This window comes from Danaus plexippus, chromosome 31 (genome assembly GCF_018135715.1).
Source record: "Danaus plexippus chromosome 31, MEX_DaPlex, whole genome shotgun sequence".
Lineage (NCBI taxonomy): Eukaryota > Metazoa > Arthropoda > Insecta > Lepidoptera > Nymphalidae > Danaus > Danaus plexippus.
The window spans coordinates 609,328-632,131 of NC_083558.1; the positions used below are offsets into that span (position 1 = coordinate 609,328).

At 38.9% G+C, this 22,804-nt stretch overlaps 1 protein-coding gene across 1 annotated transcript; it reads right to left on the reverse strand.

Annotated features, from left to right (window-relative positions):
• Window positions 1-11,280: 11,280 nt before the first annotated feature.
• LOC133319859 (uncharacterized) lies at window positions 11,281-12,015 on the reverse strand. The gene has a single exon (XM_061525732.1). It carries the CDS (start codon window positions 12,013-12,015, stop codon window positions 11,281-11,283), a length of 735 nt encoding a protein of 244 aa, XP_061381716.1.
• Window positions 12,016-22,804: the final 10,789 nt, after the last annotated feature.

A 22,804-nucleotide genomic window follows, 5' to 3' on the forward strand; every position in this document is an offset into this window, starting at 1 on the left:
TTTATTGAATAATTAGTAAATTATTTCAGTCTCAATACAGTTAACAGTGAGGTAGACAGTTTTATGATAATTTTGTACCCTGCCAAGCTATTCTTGTTTTAGTATCAGTGAAACATAACCAACTCTCTAGGAACCAAAATATTCGAACTCTGAGTAAACAGAAAGGTTGCAATCACAGGTTTTCTCTAGTAATATTTTTATCTCATAATTAAACTCTTCCTTAAGTTTACTTACAAATTAATAAACTTAAGGTAATTTTTAACAACATTAAATTAAACTCGGAATTATAATTTGAACTCAATCAGTCTCTCAATAGTGCATCACAAGGACTATTAACAGGTTCTTTAAATTTGTTAAATACTGTTCCACATTTGCCTATTCGCTTAGGAAGTGGTAGTTTTTCTAGAACATCTTGGTGAAGTGCGTCAGCAATATCATTGTCACTAATTTGATATTGCGTGCCATTGTCGTTGAAAACTTTAAGGATTGTAACTATCTCTCCATCTTCATCATATTTAGAGCAAATCGCAGCGTATCTACGGTTTTTTCTCTTCATAATTGATTTGACTAGAATATAATCTCCACTGCCATAGCTTGTTTTGGCCTTTTCCTTCGCAACTTGATTTATGTTTGCTAATTGCAAATCATCTTCGGAATCTGTGAAAAAATCTGGAATTTACAGCTAAGATATTTTAATCGATTTTTCTGCAGTACAGGTTTAAATTGAGAATAGGCCTTATTGGTATCAAGTACCTTATTTTACCTTAAAAGAGGGATTATTCATAAAATAATTCAATTCAATTCGCAATTTTATCTTAAATTGGTTGTGTTGTGTGTAGTACAGCATCTTTAGAGTCGGTCTGTTTTGTTTCGGTAACGACACTAACGACACTTGTTCAGGTGAAATAAAAAAAAATTGATTGATTTTTCTGACCATCCGTACAAGAACACCCGGGTTGAGGTGAGCTTTGAATAGCAGTCTGTGGTGTTACTGGATTGTTTTGTCACGATAGTAAGTAATATAGCTTGATTACGCGCCTCTTTCAACTGATATGTTACGATTCTCGCAAGCGGTGTAGTTTCCCAGAGGTTTTGGGGACTATTACTTGGAAAAGGGAAATTAGTATTTATAGAGGAATTAGTGGGTAAAGGGAAATTAATGGGTAAAGGGAAATTAAAGGGTGAAAGGGAAGTAGTAGGAATAGACCGAACATCAATTAGTGTCCATTAAAACGTCCAGCGTCAATTTCTGAGTTAACGGTGGATTCCGGGGAAACAAATGGGTTGATTTCTTGATTTTTTTGGTTTCTGGAAGCGCAAAATCTTCGTCAGTGAATATATTTTGAACCATTGGCCGGATAAAGTCGCTCTATATGCATTTATAGCAGCTATAATTGTAGATGCAGTTGAAAAACCTGTCCAAACAAGGCAGCAGAATGATATTGTGTCCTTAAATATTGTTTAAACTGCCGTACGCTGCTTACTGCTGCTCTCGAGCGGTCGCGTGAAGTCGTAGTCGACTGCAGCACGACCGCCTAATGCAGTCACCTACGACTGCTTGGAGATGGGATTTTATATTTTTAAGAAGGGGGTCACAGGTGTTTGATAGATTCCAGCCATCTTCTCTATTGAAATTGGGATTTTTTTTAATTTCAATAGCCTATCGAATTAATCTCGGTATATACTTGTCTTCCCGAGCGAGGATTTGAGGTTTATCAAAACGAATGTAGTGGCCTGGTTTGTCCATTGTGTGTTCACACACTGCTGACTTCAACGCGCGCCTGTTTTTGATGTCTAAGATGTGTTCCTTAACCCTTATACCGATGCTCCTCTTCGTCTGTCCAATGTATGACAAGCCACAGTCACAGTCGAGTTTGTATACACCCGCTTGTTGTAAAGGAATGTTACTCTTGATTGGTCTCAAGAATTGGCTCACTTTCCTATGTGGTTTGTAAATAGTTTTGATGGAAACCTTCTTCGAAATGTTGCCTATTCTGTCAGTAACTCCCTTCACATATGGTAGTATCGCAGGTTGTCGTTCAACTGTGGGTGGCTTCAAGTGGTTCTTGCGATGCTGGCGAGGCATGGGCAGGTTGTTGATGGTGAGAGCATGTGTTACATGTTGCAGCTCGGCCTCTAGGAGGTCAGCATCACAAAGGTTTTGGGCTCTCTGTAACAAAGATTTGCCAACGGTAGCTAACTGGATAGGGTGGTGGTGTGAGTTACCATTGAAGTACCTGTCCGTATGTGTGGGTTTCCTATAAACAGTATGTCCTAAAGTATTGTCAGGATTCCTAACAACAAGTATATCAAGGAAAGCTAAAGAATTATTTGCCTCCAATTCTATAGTAAACTGAATCTTGCTATTGATAGAATTAAGATGGTTCAGAGAAGCAGATGTTTTATTTTTATTTAATACTGTGAAGGTGGCATCTACATACCGTTTATATATTAAAGGTGTTATAGGAGGAGAGCAAAGGGCTCGCACCTCGAAGTCCTCCATGAATATATCAGCGACGACGGGGGAAACCGGCGAACCCATTGCAACTCCATCTACTTGTATGTAGAATTCATCCTTCCACATGAGGTAGCCAGATGTTAGGCAATGCTTTAATAGCTCTGCATATTCTATAGGCATATTGTTATCCTTTAGTTTACCTCTTACAATCTCAATGCAGTCAAGAACAGGTATACTAGTGAATAATGACTGTACATCGAAACTGACCATACTGTCATTGTCGCTCAATTTTAGGTGTTTTAAATCTTTGAAAAACTGGTGGAAATCCTTAACAAATGACTTTGTGTGGCCCCGGAGTGGTGATAATATCTTTGAAAGAAATTTAGCCAGTTTATAAGTTGGTGAGTCTATCTGGCTTACAATTGGGCGTTATGGAACAACTTGTTTATGGATTTTAGGTAACCCATATAATTTTGGAGGTTTTGCACACGATGGTACGAGTGATTTGATATCTAGATTAAGTTTTGAACTGTATTTATTTATTAAAAATTTTGTTTCTGTTAAAACTTTACTTGTCGGGTCTTTGTTAACTCTTTTATAAATAGAATTATCCGAAAGAATTTCGATTATTTTATTATCATAATCACTCGTATCCATTATTACGGTCGGGTTCCCTTTATCTGCACGGAGGACAGTCAGGTCTTTATTGTTGCGAAGTTGTTTGAGTGCAACTGATTCTTGACGAGAGATATTTTGTCGAGGCAATTTGCTCCGGCGCAGAACATACGAAACATCCTGCCGGATTGCTTCAGACTACTCTTTCGTGACATGATTCTTATGAAGACATTCCTCAACGTTACAGATAATGTCTTCGAACGGTAATTTTGATGGCACTGGTGCAAAATTCAATTCTTTTTTAAGGATCTCAATGGTTTCTTTATCTAAAGCTTGTTTTGAAAGATTAACAATAGTTATCGATGTCTGTGTTGCCCGACTTAAATTAATATTACAATTATTGCCATTACTATTACTACTTTTAATTTTGTCCGTTAATTTTTTAAATTTATTAATTTTATTATTTTTCGATTGATCATACGTGGATTGTTCACGTTTATTAATAATATGAAAACATTTTTGCCAATCTGTCTTTGACAAACATTTTTGTATTTCGTAACTCAGAATATCAATTTGAAAATCTAACTTCCGTGCATCCGATCGATGTTGTCTAATAAGATGACAAAGTAACCGTTTACTTGCCTGATGGAGTATCCTGCCGCTATGTTTGATGTCTTTTTTAGGTGATTAGGTATCAACCTAACACCTCGATGAATATGAGAAGTTGAGCTGTCCATTCCTCAGACAAAGCGAACGTGATTGGCTTGAGGTCTACTAAATGAAATGTTGTCCTATGGTTTGTAGGTTTAAAGCGCACTGGCTCTCTAGACTGTAAGCTAGACATTTGACTGTCTCCAGATTTTCTAAGGCTGGCAGTCAGTTTCGACCTTTCCAACGAAGGACAATTTCCCAATTTTTTTTCATCAGTTTTTGAGAGTTTTCCATGCCGGCTTATTTCGAAAGCGAACGCTGATGTAACTTCCGCTTAGGGACTATCTAATGCTCTGCGGTTCACCTTCGGCCTTCAATAAAACCCATGACTCGGTAGTGTTACAGACTATGTTAGAGAAGTTTAGAAGAACATGTCGGTGATATGAATGTAGTCCAGCGTGTAGTTCTACTGAATGTAACAGTGTAACGTCTTTTAAAACTGCTACGTCCAGCAAATCAGGATTTTTAACGTTTTGAGGATGTCGCATCGGTTCTGCGGGTGATACAATCTTTATGTATAAATCGTGTTTGTAAATAAGACCTCTGAGACTTTTACCTTTTTCATTAATGCATTCCGTGTTCCATCATGTGTGTTTACAATTTAAGCCGCCCGCTACTATTACTGATTCACCGAGTGATAATAAGGAATTCACGTCACTCTCTAAGATGGTCTTATTAGGTCATAGATACAGTGACGCTAGCACAATAGCCTCATGTCTCATCATGTCTAATAGACATAAAGATAGCCGAGAGCTTGCTTGTAATAAATCCAAGTTCCGCCGTATCGATGTCATTACGTACGACGCTAATGTTTTCAATTTCTGGGTCACAAGTATTAGGCTTCAAAAAGATTCCTGTATCATTAATACATCGATATCATCCCTAGCAACAGTCACACACTAGATTCATCTGCCTTAAAAGAACCTAAAGTTAAAGATCGGGGTTTTAGCTTGGAATCTATAATTAGATTTGTTAAACTTGGAGGAAGTAGTCTGCTTGGTACATGACTAGTTTGTACATGACATGTGCTTGGTACATAACTTGTTTCCGCCGTCTAAACTTAATAGTTCACGCAGGGTAATAGATCTGTTTACGGTGTCAATAGAGATTACATCGAGAACAGTTTTGGGGTACGGGGCTCATTCTATTATGACTGAAAGATAGCAAACAGACTTCACATTGAAAGTTTTATTTCCCTCACAGGATGAAACTAGAAACACTGAAACACAGTGAAATCGAATTGACGATGAACAGACTACTGGAAGAAAATTTGATTTCAGCTCTTTTAAAACTAATTTCTCAAAAAGCTCCAGGGGAAGGCTTCTGATGACCACTCTTAAGACTTGGTTACTTGGGTTCTTTGGTGGAGTGGCAGAACCATCCGTCTGAATTGTATTCTCGATCATCAAAAATTGTGTTGAAGCTCGATCTGGCTTTAATGACTCTACAGTAGAAGGAGGACTCGTCGGTGACTAGGATTCAGATAAGTTTGATTGTGAACTCCAGAATGTTGGAGAGTATATATGTTTTATAACAATTCAGGATCTTTCTTTTGAAGAATTTTTATTACAGCCACGACATCAATATTTCGTGAGTCCGTTATAGAACTGGTCAATAATTTGTCATCCCTGGATACGTCGGCAATGCAAAGGTCTGCACCTTGACACTTCGAAATATCACTCATAGCTTTGACTGCTCTTCTCATGTTTCACTAATTAATTTAAATCACCGCATAATATACACAGAAGTGGTACACGGACATGCCAGTTGAGTTCAATAGTAAATTATGCGGTGGCATGCCTGGCAAATCTTGTGAGTTCAAAAATTCCGTTGGAAAATTTACATCTTCGCTGGCATCGCCAACTGTTTGAAGAGATTTGTATGATACCATGTGTTAGAAATGAAACACTATTTTTAATCACTGATATTTTTACTCAATTTTTTTGAACTCAGTTGAACTCAATCAATACGAAAAACGACGAGGTCATCTCGGGCCCCCGGGAAGCGGGGGTCAAGGTTAGCTTTTCGGGGCGTTGGCCCCCTGAGCTGGCTGCAACTCCGCCTGTGAATGCAGGCGGGTCGTTGGGGCGGGCGTTTGCAGCCCTGGTGCCGCGAGGGAAGGCCGCGGGCGAGGAGTGGCCCAGAGACTTAGATCTCGAATGGGCTGACTCCAGCCTGCGGTAGTGAAATCCAGGTGGTCGTGTCCGGGTGTTTGTCTCACTGGGCAAGGACACGTCCTTGGTGATTAGACTCCAGTCGGCGTCCGATGGGGTCAGCATCTTAGGGTCTCTCTTCTTTTCGGCTCGAGGTAGCACAGTAGCACGAGGCGTTTGCTGGGTGCTCCCCGGCGCAATTGGCGTAACTGGCCGGCTCGTCCTTGGGCCGCGGGCAGTCCTTGGCAGCGTGGTGCTCGCCGCAGCGTACACAAACCTGCTCTCTGTGGCAGTTGTGAGACGAGTGCCGGTACTGCTGGTAGTGGTGGCATTGGGCAGGCCCTTGGCGTCCTCTCCAGGCTTCGATTTTAATTCCGGCCATGCACTGGAGCTCGGTGACCTCGTACATTGCCGGAATAGTAGAAGACGTCTTTCTCAGCTGCGCAAAATATACGCAGCCGAGTCTTCCTTTGCGTGCTAGAATCGGGCGGATGAACTCCGACGAGAAGCCTAGCTCCCTCAGCTCTTCGACTATGGCCTCCGGGCTGGCGTTCACCGGGAGGCCTCGGATGGCGATCTTTAATTTCAGTAGCCTCGCGAATTAATCTCGGTATATACTTGTCTTCCCGAGCGAGGATTTGAGTTTATCAAACCGAATGTAGTGGCCTGGTTTGTCCATCGTGTGTTCACACACTGCTGACTTCTACGCGCCTGTTTTTGATATCTGAGATGTGTTCTTTAACCCTTGCACCGGTGCTCCTCTTCGTCTGTCCAATGTATGACAAGCCACAGTCATAATCGAGTTTGTATACACCCGCTTGTTGTAAAGGAATGTTACTCTTGATTGGTCTCAAGAATTGGCTCACTTTCCTATGTGGTTTGTAAATAGTTTTGATGGAAACCTTCTTCGAAATGTTGCCTATTCTGTCAGTAACTCCCTTCACATAAGGAACGAGGGTTCATTGAAAAGTTCGCGGCCTCAAGAAGAAAACAAAATAATTTACTTACAAAAACATTTTTATTTCTCAACATAATCTCCACCTAACTCAATGCATTCTTCCATCTGGTTTGCAAGGCTTCTAAACCGGTTTTAAAAAAAGATTCTTGAAGGTCTGCAAAATACTGGTTCACAGCGAGTTCAACTTCTTCATTTGAAGAAAATGTCTGCCCACCAAGGTGTTTTTTTAAATTAGGTAACAGATGAAAGTCGGAAGGTGCCAAATCAGGCGAATAAGCTGGGTGGGGCAGCAGTTCAAAACCACAGTCGCGAATTTGAGCCATCGTTTCGACAGACGTGTGAACGCGTGCATTATCCTGGTGAAACAACACTTTCTTCCTCAGTAATCGCGGACGTTTTTCCTTAATTTCTTCACGTAGACGACGCAATAAGGTGCAATAGTACGCTGAGTTTATTGTTTGGCCTTTTGAAAGATAGTCTACCATTATTATTCCACGAACATCCCAAAAAACAGACGCCATCACCTTGCCAGCCGATAAAATTGTCTTTGCTTTCTTTGGAGTCGGTTCATCTGATTTTTTCCACTGCTTGGACTGTTGTTTGGACTCTGGCGTATAGTAGTGAACCCAGGTTTCATTCATAGTGACAAAACGGTTCAAAAAGTCCTGCGGATCAGCTTCAAACATCTCTAAACAGTCGCGAGAAATTGTTAAACGAACTCGTTTTTGCTCGACTGAAAGCAGTCTAGGCACCCATCTAGCGGATACCTTAGAATATCCGAGTTCATTGATAATGATGTTTTGTGTTCGCTCATATGAAATGCCTATAGTGTCTGCTATCTCCCTTATAGTCAATCTGCGGTTTTCCAATATGAGATCGCACACTTTATGGATGTTTTCTTCGGTCGTAGACGTTGTAGGGCGGCCGGAGCGAGGGTCATCTTCAACGCTCTCCCGTCCACGTTTAAATTCTGCTACCCATTTTTTTACAGTGCTATACGATGGAGCAGATTCCCCTAATGTTTTCGTCATATCATCATGAATCAGTTTTGGCGTTGATCCCTTCTTAAACAAATATTTGATCACCGCACGTTGCTCAATTTTGTCCATTTTCAAAAAACTGCACGTTTGGCTTCGTTTAGCACGTTATAACTTAGAAACCACGAATACTACGATAACAAATGTTTATACTGTGACAGCTAAAGAGTGTGTAGACCTAATGAGCGTAATATTGTACGAGGGGTGATCAATAAGTAATGATAATCAATATGAAACAGAACTATTAGATAAAAAAAAGTATTTTATTTTTCAACATAGTCTCCTAACAAGTTAATACATTTAGTGTATCTTTTTTCTAAGCCCATGATTCCCTTAGAAAAAAATTCTTTGTCTTGACCCTCCAAAAATGCCTCTACTGCGGCCATCACTTCACTATTGTCCTCAAATTTGTTGCCCCGGAGATGTTCTTTGAGCCGAGGAAAGAGGTAGAAGTCACTGGGAGCTAGATCTGGCGAATAGGGAGGGTGTTCGAGCAGTTCGAACCCCATTTCTTCAATGGCAGCCATCGCAACTGCGGCTTTGTGAGCCGGGGCGTTGTCTTGGTGAAACAGCACTCTAGCGCGCAGTTTACCGCGTCTTTTTGACTTAACCCTTTCAGACCTGATTTTTTATTTTTTAGAATTTGTTTGAGCCGATTTTATTTCAGTTAGATATTCGCCTATTGAGCATGGAAAAACAAAAAAAAATTGATTATTAGATTATTTTCCGAGAAAATTGATGTTTTCTTTATGTGATCAAATGTGGACATTCGGCCTAAGTGATTATAATAACTGATGTATGGGTATAATTGAACAAATAACAAATAGCTTGATTTTGGCCATTTTTATTATTACAAAAGTATGAAATTCAAACTAAAAATAATTAAACATCTTCAAAACAAAAATAAATCTTCTTACAAAATAAAACAACATAAAAAATCTTCTAAAAAGGCAACAAAATAATAGGAACTTTAGTTACTTAGGTATGAAAACTTAGGAAGCAATTTTTGTCTTTAGTCAGACATAAGTGCACTTTGCACTTTATGCATTTGATGCGGGATTTCCCTTTACACCCCGTTAACTTACAGCGCGTTCCACAACCATCGTCATGAGCTGGAAAGTGACTAATACCATCTCGAGCAATTTCAGTTGACGGACGTACTTCTCCTGGTCTTCTAGGAACAACTACTGGTAAAGGACTGCTCAAACTACTTGGACGACCCCTTTTAGCACCTGATATTTTGTTTCGAAGAACTAAACTTTCAGCTAAGCGTCGACGAAAGTGAAGAAGTGCGAGCCGTTTTGCTTTTGGTATCCCAAGCAAGTCACAATCCATATCATACTCGCGGTAGGCTTGAACAACTGCCAAATCTGATGCGTGGAATATCATACGCAAAGGCCACTTCTTTGACTTTATAAATGTTCTATAATAACTCATAAGTTGATCAAGGAGATCTACCCCTCCCATGGCGTGATTGTACTTTTTTACAATTTCAGGCCTCTCGACTTCTATAAATCTATTCTCTGTTTTGGACCATCTTTTCACCATATCTTTTTCTCCTATACCAACGAAATTGGAAGCTAAGTTGGCTGGTTTGTTATCAAGCCATTTCACCATGGTGACATCTCCATCCGTACTACAAATCTCTTCGGCAAAACCCTTGGTTTCTTTTTTATATCTTTGTCACTAAGCAACGGTGGCCTTGTAAATCTATTGACACGCGCAGTGCAGGTAGCCATTATGCCTTTGTGTTTCAAAATTTGGAGCATGTAATAAGACGAGAAGTAATTATCGCAATATAACTCATGACCTCTACTGTCACCGACTCTTTTCATTAGATGTAATACTACCGCAGCTCCAAAGCCTACTTTCTTTATCAGTGACCTGTCAAATTCTGGAATAGAATTTTGATAAATAATAAAGTCATAGGCACGGCCATTTTTCCCACACAAAAAGAAAAGCTTCATTCCCCATGGACAAGGTTTTCCTTTGATGTACTGCTTAGCAGAATGTTTCCCTGTAAAAGGAACTATTTGTTCATCGACACACAATTCTTTTTCTAGCGGTATTTCTAAGCATCGGCTTCGGATCGCATTATAGATTGGTCTTACTTTATAAAACACGTCAGTGCAATTAGTAGGCTTTTTCATATTATCTACTAAATGGAGATTGTTACGAAGTTCAAAGAACCTATCTCTTGCCATATTGTTAGTGAAAAGTGGAATGCTAATATGATTTTCCCAGTACATTTTCAAAACTGGATAGTTGAAAACTCCCGTTGCCATGTGCAAACCAAATAAAATTTCAATTTCATAGCTGGACGTAGGCTTAAACCTGGTTTTTCCTGACTGTACTGCATATAAGTTTGTCATTTCGGCCATTTGTTCAAAAAGCTCTACAGGAACATATCTATTATAATAACAAATGGGATCTTGCACGATGGGTTCTAAAGCTATTGGTAGCAAGAAATCCGTTGGTATTGTGTTATTTATTTGTCTATGCCTCCACTTTATGTTCGGTTTTGGCGTAAGGTAATCGAAAAGTTCAGCATTCGGCGTAACTTGCTCCTCTTCGCCCTCCACAATATCCGGCTCTCTTGGCGCCTCAGGCTCGGACTCGTAATTGAAAGCTGACCTTTCTTCGTCTTCTTGTTCGTCAGGGGGGTCAAGTGGGGTGTACTCTCTTTGATTCTGAGTTACTACATCGGCTCCCAACCTAACGTGTCTCGCAAATGGGACATTATTATTATTTCCCACATCCTCATCATCCGAAGATAGCTCAAATTCCGACTGGTTATCCTTTTCCAAAGCTCTCAAAGCATCCCTCGAAAACATGATTATAATTTGATCATAAATTTACCTGTAATAAACACAATTTAAGACTTTACCACGCAAATTTTATAATAAATTATAACATTTATTACCAGAAAATAACTTTATTTACTAACAGCAGCAAAGTACCTATTTTGAAAAAAATGTTTAACCAATACCTACTGTCCACGTTTGTGGACATAACGAATATTCGCGATTTATTGTACAAATAACTAAAAATTTTGATGTAAAATACTTTGTTCTTTGCCTATATAGTATAACTTATCCATTTATATTTATTTCAAAACATATCTAGCAGAAAAACTTGAAATTTCAATAAAATAAAAATGACTTACCTACTCAGTTCAAAGTTTCGCTGGTAACTGACCGAAAATGGCTTAGAAGTGCACACACGTATCAATAGATGCCGCTAGTTGTTTCATTTTTAATAATTTAGAATGTTCGCAAGTGATGACAACAGTTTTTATTTACGTAAAATTTAAATTTAGTAGTAAAAAGACTCAAAACTTTTATGTCCTCAATTGTGCACGCGAGGTCTGAAAGGGTTAATAGCCTCTCGCAATCTTCTTATTTGGTCTGCGTAGTAAGAGCCTGTTATAGTGGCCCCCTTTTCCAAATATTCCACCATAATAATTCCTTCTGCATCCCAGAAAACAGACGCCATAACCTTTCCCGCTGAACTTGACACTTTGAATTTCTTCGGCGTTGGTGAGGAAGCTCGTTTCCAAGTCACTGATTGTTGTTTGGTTTCGGGATCAAAGTGGTGGATCCAGGTCTCGTCCATGGTCACAAAACGCGACAAAAAATTTTCCTTATCGGCCTGGAACTTTTGAAGATTCACCCTCGAAATGTCGACTCGTTTCTTTTTTTGCTCGTCGGTTAACATTCTCGGCACCCAACGCGCAGAGACCTTTTTCATATGCATTTCGTTGACAATGATTTTTTGAACGCTGCCATAGGAGATCCCTGTGACCTCAGCTACATGCCTTACGGTCACCCTTCGATCGGCCAACACGATATCTTCCACTTTTTTTACGTTTTCTCCAGTAAGGGACGTGGAAGGGCGTCCTTCGCGATGTTTATCTTCAGTGGAGGTTCTGCCCAGCTTAAATTCCTTTGCCCAGCGTGCGACTGTGGAATATGGAGGAGCAGACTCCCCCAATGTTTCCTCTAAGTCGCTGTGTATGTCTTTGGTAGACATTTTTTTCAGGCAGAGGTACTTGATGACAGCTCTTATTTCATTTTTCTCCATTTTGATGTTTTCTCTTCGACAGTTCGTATTCAAATGAATGTATCTTCCGGTAATGGTGTCCTATTTATACAATTTTTTGGAGCTGAACTAGTGGATAAATAAGCAAGCAGAAAAAAAATAATTTGGGGTTTTGTGCGTTCTAGAAATACTCGATTATCAGTACTTATTGATCACCCCTCGTAATAAATAAATCCGGTCGGCCGTAATGACGTACGTAAGTCATCGCATCTTGCATGTATTCCTGCATGTTCCGTGGACTGCCGATGTAGCTTGAAGGTAAAATGAAAGCATTACCGATGTCATTGGGATTTAAATTTCCATCGATGTTTCCAGAAACAGCGTCTCGTAAGTGAATATATTCTTCCGATCGTAGTTTTCCCTGGTTGAATCGAAGGAATCGCAAGCGTTCGCTTTCGACCTTAGCAATACATATCAACAATGTATTGATGGAACAGCTGACGATATCGAAGGATATAATTGTCTTGATGTTGTCTAACCATTTTTCGGTGTGCGTAGTAGTTCATTGAGCTAACTTTATTATTTCTGTAATCACCTAAAAAAAATAAAAAATAAAATGCAATACGAAATTAAAATCTATACAAACAGTAAGAAAGTAAACAGATAATTGTCAAATTTACCGGTATTTGGATCATGCTGTTTGATATTAAGGTGATATTCATCTTGTCCTTGCCAAAATATCAATGGATATTGTAGTGCGTCATATGAACGGTGTAGATCATAAATCGTACTGACAGTGTTGTCTCGCCGTGTAATTTTTATAGATCTTTTGTCAACTGCATCATCACCCATGATAACAGCAACCTCATCAACAGTTGGAGCGTTGAATCTACCAGCATGTTCACCTAATGGTACTTTGTCGGCTTTTATGACGATTTGATAATTGTCATTTTGCAGTCGTGGCGAAACTCTTTTGATCAATTGAATTAGTTGATTGTGATCTTCTAAAAAATTTTCCAATAATATCACAATTGCTCTTTCCTCTGCTTGTTCAATAAAATTATACAGGCACCGAGTCGTCACGCGCTCTTCACAATCGCCCATAAAATAAATTTGAAGAAATTTCGGATTGTTATCAGGCATTGGCATCAGTGATCCGATTTTATGGTACACCTGGCCTTGAATTTTGAATGTAGTTTCAAAATTACGTCCATCGGATGTACGATCGCAAATTTTAGTTGCCCCAAATGACGTCATTTGGAAGCAAGAATTAAATTTGCGTATCTTACGCAAAAATAATTTGGAATCATCTGAATTGCCAGTAAGAAGGGATAATAAAGGCTCCGGCGGAGCGGGTACAGGTGACAGCACAACTTTTCCTGATGCGCAGCACATGCCGGCTGCTTCATTCCGAAATTTCAATGCCTGACAATATTGACATACTTTATCCATTCCACCGATAACAATTTTTGAATGCGCTGAGTAGTTAATATCTGGTGCATATTCAAAGGCAAGCCGAACGGATGATGCACGTGTTAATGAGCGGCTGATCCGTTGCCTTTGTCGATCTAGTACTCGTACTGTAGCTAGGTTTCGTTCTCGTGCCGCTCTTGTTCTCGTAATATTCTGTTGCAGACGTTCGTCACGCTGTCCTTGAGATTCTTGTGCACGACTTTCTGCAGTCCTGATTCTTTGAGCTGCATTTCTTGTTTCGATTTGTTCTGGTAATTGCTGAGCTCTTTCAACACGTTTGCGTCGTGACCCTTTGTTGCTCGCGTTATTTAGGTTAGATTTTTTCGGTGGCATTTGACTGAAAATAATAATTTAACACGTGGCCGGCTATGCTAACACCAAACATTTAAAAAGTGGAAATAATTGAATTATACGGTATTTCGTTCTCTACAAAATAAATTCAATTAATTTTATAGCGTCAACAACACGTGGTAATTATGCTGTTAAAATATAGCTTATATGACACGTTCGTAGATTTACCATAGCAGTGCCATCAATTGATTACTTCCTCAACCCAGTCGAAAGGTATCGACATCTGTTAGAATCATTTGGAGTTAACAGATAATTGTGACTGTCAAATAATAACAGACAATAATTAGCAATAAATTAAAATTGCGACTGTAATTTGAGATTTAAACTATCCTATCTCTCAAGTTGGATCGAAGTGCACATGGTGTGCGAATTTTATTATAATCGGTTAAGTGGTTTAGGAGTCCATTGAGGACAAACATTGTGACACGAGATTTATATATATGTATTAAGATATTGCTCTACCAGTGTCACATTCCATCTGAATATTCTTATTCTGAATGACAATTGGAATCATTATTGGTTCGCACTGACGTACAGATAACCTATTAACCCTTCTTTGCATGATTTTGTCTATTTTTTAAAAATAAATCAGGGTGATGTAATTAATGCTCTAGATTAAAGGAAAAATATTTAAAAAAATCCTATTGTAAATGAAAATATGTATTATACAAAAAACAATATGATGGAAATTTACATCATCATGCAGTGTCACATATTTAGCTCAGTACTAAATAAATAAAAAAATATTGTTTACTCAATCTTCTTTATTCTTTATGATAATTTAAAAAACAATTATTATTTTTATTTAAGCACAAATTGACTCCACATTTACTACACGAAATTGTGGAATAGCCTTTACATTTTGGAAATTTGCACCGGAGTGACCCACCTACTTTTGGCCAATGTTCAGCACCATCTTTTCTGATGTCTTTTGGAGGTGGTGGAGCTGGAGAACCTTTTCTTTTTTTTTGACTGTATTTCTTCTTCTAGTACACTTGAACTCGGACGCCCTCTTTTAGCTTCTCCCGTGGTTCCTCTGTTGCATAGCACAAAGGCCAATTCATTCCTGAATTGGCCCATTGTAAGCAGTCTTTTTTAGGTTCACCTCTTTCTTGAGCATTTGTTTTTATAAAGAATCCAAGAGTTTATAATAACTAGATCAAATAGATGAAAAAAAATACGCAAATACCACTTTTTAGACCTCATTTGTATATGATTTCTGCCCAAAAAGCTATCCATGAGATCCACTCCTCCCATATGTTTATTGTACTCTTGGACAATAAACGGGCAGGTAATATCAATTTTTCCTTTTGTTATCCTGTCAAATTTATTGACTGTAGTTACAGGCAATGCTCCAGCATAAGAAGATAACAGGGTTACTATCTTATTATCTGTCCAAGGCACACAACTCAAATCTATACCATCATGCACAGACCCTCTTTCCTCAAAACTACCTCTGGGCACAGATTTTGTCATGAAATTTTTCTTCTCTGGAAGTTTATTATTTGGTATCCTGTTTTGTTGCACAGTTCCCACTGTGTTTATTCCTGATTTAGCTAAAAAAACTACCAATGGCAAAGAGGTATAAGAATTATCAAAGTATATGATATGGTTTTGCTTTCTTGGCACTCCTCGAAGCAAACGAACTACAACATTTCCTGTTGCACCAAGATCTGGTTCATCTGGGAGTTTCTCTGTATTCTCTTGTCCAGAATATATGTACCTCAAACTTGTGGGCATATCCCATCAAATCACAGAGAACATATAATTTGAAGCCCCATTTATGGGCTTCAAATTATAACTTAGGCAGATACTGTTTTAAAAAATGCCCTATTTTAGTAGAACACATCTGTTCATCCACAGAAAGTCTTTGATTCATTGGCACTGTGGCAAACCTCTCATTGAGATGCTTGATAACAGGGCGGATTTTATAAAGCCTGTCATGTTCTGGATGACCGATAGGTTTGTGAAGATCATTATTATTAAAATTTAATGATAACTTTATTTTCTCAAACTTGTTCAGTTTCATTGTCGAAGAAATGGGCTCATATCCAAACCTTGGTGACCAGTATGATCTTGATTTGACATCATTTTGTCACTAATTAAGTACTTACTAATCACATTTTTAAAAATTAGGTCAATCTTTTTCAGTACCAATCAAGACTGGTGTGTTCACCTCTGTGGCATTCCTGTCTGTATCATAGTTCGTTGTAGTACTGTATCCAGAAGAGCCCGCTGTTAATTAATTTCCAGAAGGTCCTGGCGTTTTCATTTGATTTCTCGGAGTTCCATTTGCGAATCAATATTAAAAATTTGAGATTTAATAATTGCTTTGTTGTATTCATTAAATTTCTTCACCGTTGCAGCTATACCATGAAAAAATTTGTCAATATCATCTTCATTATATTTCATTAACAATGACGATGCAGAAGATCTGTCTTCGTCAAGTACTCTTGGCCTTTTTATATTTGAAAACTTGGATGTCTTTGTACAGGAGTCAGATAATGATGGACGATCTTCTATTATTGAAATATTCGATTGGCAATCGGGAGCAGACAACTGCTAATCTTCATTGACAGTACTTTCTGCATCATCACTATCTCTGAGTAGTGAAGATACAGTTGCTCTCTTTATAAAAGGGTGTCAAAAAATTCATTTCATCCTCGAATTGCCATTTTTTAACTGAGACTGCTGCTTGACCGCTTTTGGTAGTTTTTTTCTTAATAGTCCTACGATGAGCTTCCCTTACATTGGACCACGTTTTTTTTTTCACATTGGTACTGAAAAAATATAAGTAGTCAATTAAATACAATTTTTAAGCACTCGCGATTTAAATATATATTATTTATTATGAAACGGGTCTATTCGCGTATGAAGTATTTATTTTGTAATTACCGCCAACGCATTGCCCTCGAGTGAATCACTCGCAGGCAGCGCGCGGTCCACTCGTCGGCAACGCGCGATCAACGTGCGGCAAGCATGCGAGTTGCGAGTTGTCACCGAGTGGTGCACTCGCCGCCCGCGCGTGGGCAACTTGCGAGCGAGGCGATCCAGAGTTGATGTAATGAGCGTATACCCATAGAAATCCATACAAACAATATCAACCGCACTAGTTGAGGCGGCGAGGGTCGGGTGCCGGGTGGCTCTAATGAGCTATGACCTTAAATCTCCGTATTCGCTTCCGATGTCATCAAGGAATTGTTTGAATTGTCTGTGATTGAGTTCTCGTGATTTTATTAAATTTTCAGTCGAAACCACTTTCATGACATTCAGAAATAATTTTTTTTTAGAACAGAGGGTTTCTTGGTGTATAATGCAGTGAAACTGCATGAGATCTTCAGCGCTTATGTTTTTTCTTTGCAGATGCTTTTTTAGCAAAGTAACTAGCCCGGAATTGACGCCAATCACCAAAGGAGCACCGTCAGTCGCAACAGCCGATCATTTTGATAATTCCAAATCAGTTTTTGAACACTCATCCAAAAGTACATTGAGTATATCAACTCCTTTGGTTTAACCTGTCAATGAACACATTCCGAATAACTCTTGTAAGACTTCAAAATCTCGAGTAACACCTCGATGAATATGAGAAGTTGAGCTGTCCATTCCTAAGACAAAGCGAACGTGATTGGTTTGAGGTCTTCTAAATGAAATGTTGTCCTATGGTTTGCTGGTTTAAAACGCACTGGCTGTCTAGACTGTAAGCTAGACATTTGGCTGTCTCCAGATCTTCTAAGGCTAGCAGTCAGTTTCGACCTTTCCAACGAAGGACAATTTCCCAATATTTTTCATCAGTTTTTGAAGAGAGACATGAGAGTTTTCCATGCCGGCTTATTTCGAAAGCGAACGCTGATGTAACTTCCGTTTTAGGGACTATCTAATGCTCTGCGGTTCGCCTTCGGCCTTAGCCATAGTCTGTAAGTCAGTAGTGTTACAGACTATGTTAGAGAATTTTAGAAGAACATGTCGGTGATATGAATGTAGTCCAGCGTGTACTTCTACTGAATGTAACAGTGTAACGTCTTTTAAAACTGCTTCATCCAGCAAATCAGGATTTTTAACGTTTTGAGGATGTCGCATCGGTTCTGCGGGTGATACAATCTTTATGTATAAATCGTGTTTATAAATAAGCTTTTGAGACTTTTACCTTTTGCATTAATGCATTCCGTGTTCCATCATGTGTGTTTACAATTTAAGCCGCCCGCTACTATTACTGATTCACCGAGTGATAATAAGGAATTCACGTCACTCTCTAAGATGGTCTTATTAGGTCATAGATACACTGACGCTAGCACAATAGCCTCATGTCTCATCATGTCTAATAGACATAAAGATGCTTTTATATTAAGTAACTAGCTGACCCGGCAGACTTCGTACTGCCTCATCGATAAATAAAAGACCTAATCTTTTGTATAAAATGATTTTAAAACAAACAAATCGAATCCGTTTTTAATAAAAAAGCATTTATTGAATAAAGCATGATGTTTTATTATAATTTTCGATACATCATGTTGCTTACTTAGAAAACAGAGTTTTCCTGAAATACTGGCTATTTATAAGGTTTAAATTTGATATTCACAGACACACCCTGTTAAAATACAGTCTGTTAATTAATTTAAAGCTTTCTCATAAACTATATTTTTTGTTTTGTTTTGTGGTGCGTAAATAAACAAAGAAGACGGTTTTCCGAAGCGCGAACACGCGACGTATAATTGTCCATGCGCGAAACAGGGAAACTCCAAGTTGATTCCACAAACTTCTAACGACTGTCCTTGCGATTTATTTATGCTCATCGCAAAGGCCAGCCGTACTGGAAATTGTAAACGTTTAAAATCGAATGGTAAGTCCATTGGAATCGTCGGTATCCGCGGGATCAAGACATCCTCTCCTTTGTATTTTCCTTTTATGATTGTCGCCTCAATGACGTTATTCATCAGTCTTTTCACAGCCAGTCTTGTTCCTTTGCATAGTCGAGGTTGATTAATGTTACGCAGCATGATGACAACTGATCCTACTTTTAACTGCAAATTGTGAGGTGGTAATCCAGGCAATTCCAGTGAATTTAAGAACTCAGTGGGATAGTTAATTACGTCATCCTGAATCATTACGGTGTCGACTAATTTGAAGGAAACCAACTGTCCTGGAAGAAAATTCTGAATTGTCGCATTAAGATCCTCGACATCTTTATTTTTCGCTGCTAATATTGCTCGTTCACCCAGCCAATTATGGTTATTGAACTTTTACGCTATATCTGGGAAAACTCGCTGAATAAGCTCCGCTTTTGAGTCTGTGATGTGACAGAAATCTGTAGGTAATGTGATGAATCCGGTCGAGGTGTCCACTGCAACTTTATTATTTCCAATGTCTAACAACTGCTTCGCAAACACATTTGCAGTTTCATCTTGTTGCAAAAATACTCGCATGTTAGTTGTTAAGTGGAGTGTCTTTACGTACTGCCACAAATTTGATGATTTTAGGCATGCATTTAGTTCATCAGCAACAGTTGATCGGGGAATAACTGGAAGAGTCTGACGAAAATCACCTGACAACAGAATCATGGCCCCACCGAAAATATTTTGGTTGTCACGAAGATCTTTAAACGTTCTGTCCAGTGCCTCCAGTGACCTCTTATGGGCCATTGTGCATACATCCCAAACAATCAATTTGCATACCTGTAGGATCTTGGCCATTGCGCTATTTTTGGCGATGTTTCAAATTGGGGTTTCGGTGATTTGCATGTTTAGTGGTAATTTCAAGGCAGAATGTGCAGTTCGCCCGCCTTCTAGCAGAGTTGCAGCTATTCCAGATGAAGCCAACGCTAGAGCAACATCATTTCGCGATCTGATCCTCGCCAAAAGCAATGAAATTAAAAACGTTTTTCCGGTTCCTCCGGGAGCATCAAGGAAATAAATTCCACCAGATCCACTGTTCACAGCTTCTATCAAAGTGTCGTACGCAATCCTTTGTTGTTGATTTAATTGTGGAACATTTGTACGAACTGTTTCGGCCAATGCTTCAATGTCGTACTGATGTTCTCTTTGCAACTCGTGGTTTAATGCATCGTGCATATGACGATTGGGTGCTGTCATTCCCAAACACGACAATACTTTATTTGCCATCAATAAACACATATCTTCTATCATGATCAATGTGTCATTGTAAATTTCTTCAGTCATTTGTAGTGTAGGATTCAAAGTTTGACGGTGACACGATGCAAAACATCCTCAGACATGTCATCTCTATACTTAACCCACAAATCTTTTGGATTCGAGGGGAAACATGTCGATATGCTAATCGCAAACAATGTACGAATTTGATGCGGCGACGAAGATATTACGGAATCCTTGAGCGTATCATCCCAGTGCGAATCGTTCTCAAGTAAATGTAATAGTTGTCATGCCTCACGGTAAGTCGCACACAGCTGTCCATTAACTGTTCTCAGTTGTTTAAACGATGTCGGACCACGAACATTCACCAACAACAACCGCAAATAATAACATTCATCGTTATTTGGATGTACTGTGTAGATGCGACCCAGAGCATCTGAAGCAAATACATTTGGATGTCCTTCAACTGGTGTTCCTTGTTTTCGACGCTGAAACGATTTCGATGATGCGTTCCATGTGTAATAGCGTGGCATGTCAGCATACAGCAAAGTGCGAGCAAAATCATCAGTTTGACAGACTGTGAAGAAACTTGTTAATGTTGTCGACGGTGGATGTGCCGCCCTGTCTGCCGCGTTAGATTCATTAAAATGAACTCGTTGACCATTTTCTAAATGGACTGCCAAATGGACTACTGTAGGTTGTCTTTCATGGATCGCAAATGAAAAGATACGCCAAATAGCTTCGTTGCTACTTACATAGCGACCCATCTGGTACTGTGATATTTCATCATTTGCATTGGTTACACCGAAGACAGCCATATCACTACCTTTATTAACATATTTACATATGTACTTTATCGACTTCACAGAATTACAATATTCCACAATGATGTGAGTCTCAAAAGCTTTGGACAATATTGGCGAGTATGGCACAATCCAACGATTGTCTACATCAACATTTTGTCCTCTTACCTTCACAACTACCGATCGCCCACTGTCCGCAACTGATCGCCGGCGATACAATGGGTATCCATCATTTCCCGTTATGGTTTCAGCAAGCAGGTCTCTTGGGTATCGCTTGGAACACCTACCGTCGACCATACAGGGTGAATTGTAGTTGAAATGTCCGCAAGGTCCATGTATCATGTGTTTGGTAACTACTGCATGCAACTTGGGTCAACTATTTCATCTGGGATTTCAGCTGAAATTATGGAATCAATCTCATCTGGCCTTATTTTGTCCACTAACCAGACTAAAATGTGCGCATGTGGCAATCCACGCTTTTGCCATTCTGCAGAGTACATCCAACAACGGACTCGGCCATACACACAATGCTTTATTAAGAAATTCATGAGAGATTTTAATTTTTGTTTAAAAACTCTGGCAGTTATGACATGTCTATCAACTGGTGTTTGGCTATGTAGTAATTCCTTTCCGATTTCGGACCATTTTGGGTTACATGTGAATGTAACAAATAAGTCTGGGCGGCCATAATGCCTAACATATGACATAGCATCCTGAGCATATTCATGCATGTGGCGTGGGCTTCCTATATAAATAGCTGGCAAAATTGTCATTCTTCCTACATTATTCACATTGCCATCAGCATTTATAGCATCGCGGAGATGGATGTATTCCTCTGACCGAAGCCGTCGTTGGTTCAAACGGATGTATGTCAATCGTTCAGTCTCAATTTTGATATACATATCAACTGCAAACTGATGAATAAGTCGTTGACACATCAAAATATGATTTACTTCACCTTGACAGATCATGAGTCTGTATGAATAGAAATTCATAGCACTAACTTTTTTATTGGTTTCAGCACCTGCAATCAAAAATGATAAATGTTTAAATTGTTACTTAGATGAATTCAATTTAAAAATATTACATGTAAAGTGGGCAAAACATGAAAGTGGGCATGAAATTGTCTTGTATAATATGTGTAGCACCAAATGATGTCATCTGGAAACAGTTGTTATATTTCTGAATGTTGGTCAAGAAGTGCTTAGAATCATTTCCAATCCCAGAAACTAAAGAGCGTAAAGGATCTGGTGGTGGGACCAATTGTGGCAATTTTACTTTGCCTTCAGCACAACATAATCCAGTAGATTCACCAGTGTATTTTAACGCCTTACAATATTTACAAATTGTTTTCATTTCCCCAATTGTTACCGATTTGTCGGCACAATAATCAATTGCCGAATCATAGTGGAATGCAGCTCGTTCAAGAATCACAGGAGCACTGCGTCTGCGGATTCGCTCAATTTCATTATGTCTAGCTTGCTGTTGTTGTGTTTGATGTGCACGCACTCGTTGCATTCTAAGCCTATCTCCTACATTGTCACTCACTAAAGAACGCAATTCTGACATAGCAATACGACTATTTTCTTGATCTGTCTGTCTCTGGTCATCAGTGCGGTTAGCACGTGAGATAGCTCTTCGCACATTTGATTGACTACGACGACCTAAGTCTGGTCGTCTTCTCCTTGGCATCGTAAATTGTAATTAATCAAAATGAGAAATTTTGCCGCTCATTTAGCAGTAAAGTGTCACTATCACAAAAAAGAGCACATTACTTGGAATGTCACTATCACAAAGGATCACCAAAGTAAAGAAAGTTCTCGCGCACGTAGCCACAAAGATAGATATAATATCGTAATAATACTTTTTTCCGTGCTCGGAAGTGCGACAGGATGGATTGACATATTAGTTGGTTGTCAAATCTAATGTCAAATATTATGATTGCGTTCAGAAATTTAACTTAAGATTTATAATTTAATTTGTGACAAAACTTAAGATTTATCTTTTGATTTCTATATATCTTATTGAAAAAAACATCTGACAGATTAACAACTGAAGTTAGCTAAAATTGAGTTTCTCGAAGCCGACCACTATTTATGT

What these genes read in the sequence shown, in the direction of transcription:
- LOC133319859 (XM_061525732.1), bottom strand. Translation starts at nt 12,015, where the DNA reads ATGGAGAAAAATGAAATAAGAGCTGTCATCAAGTACCTCTGCCTGAAA.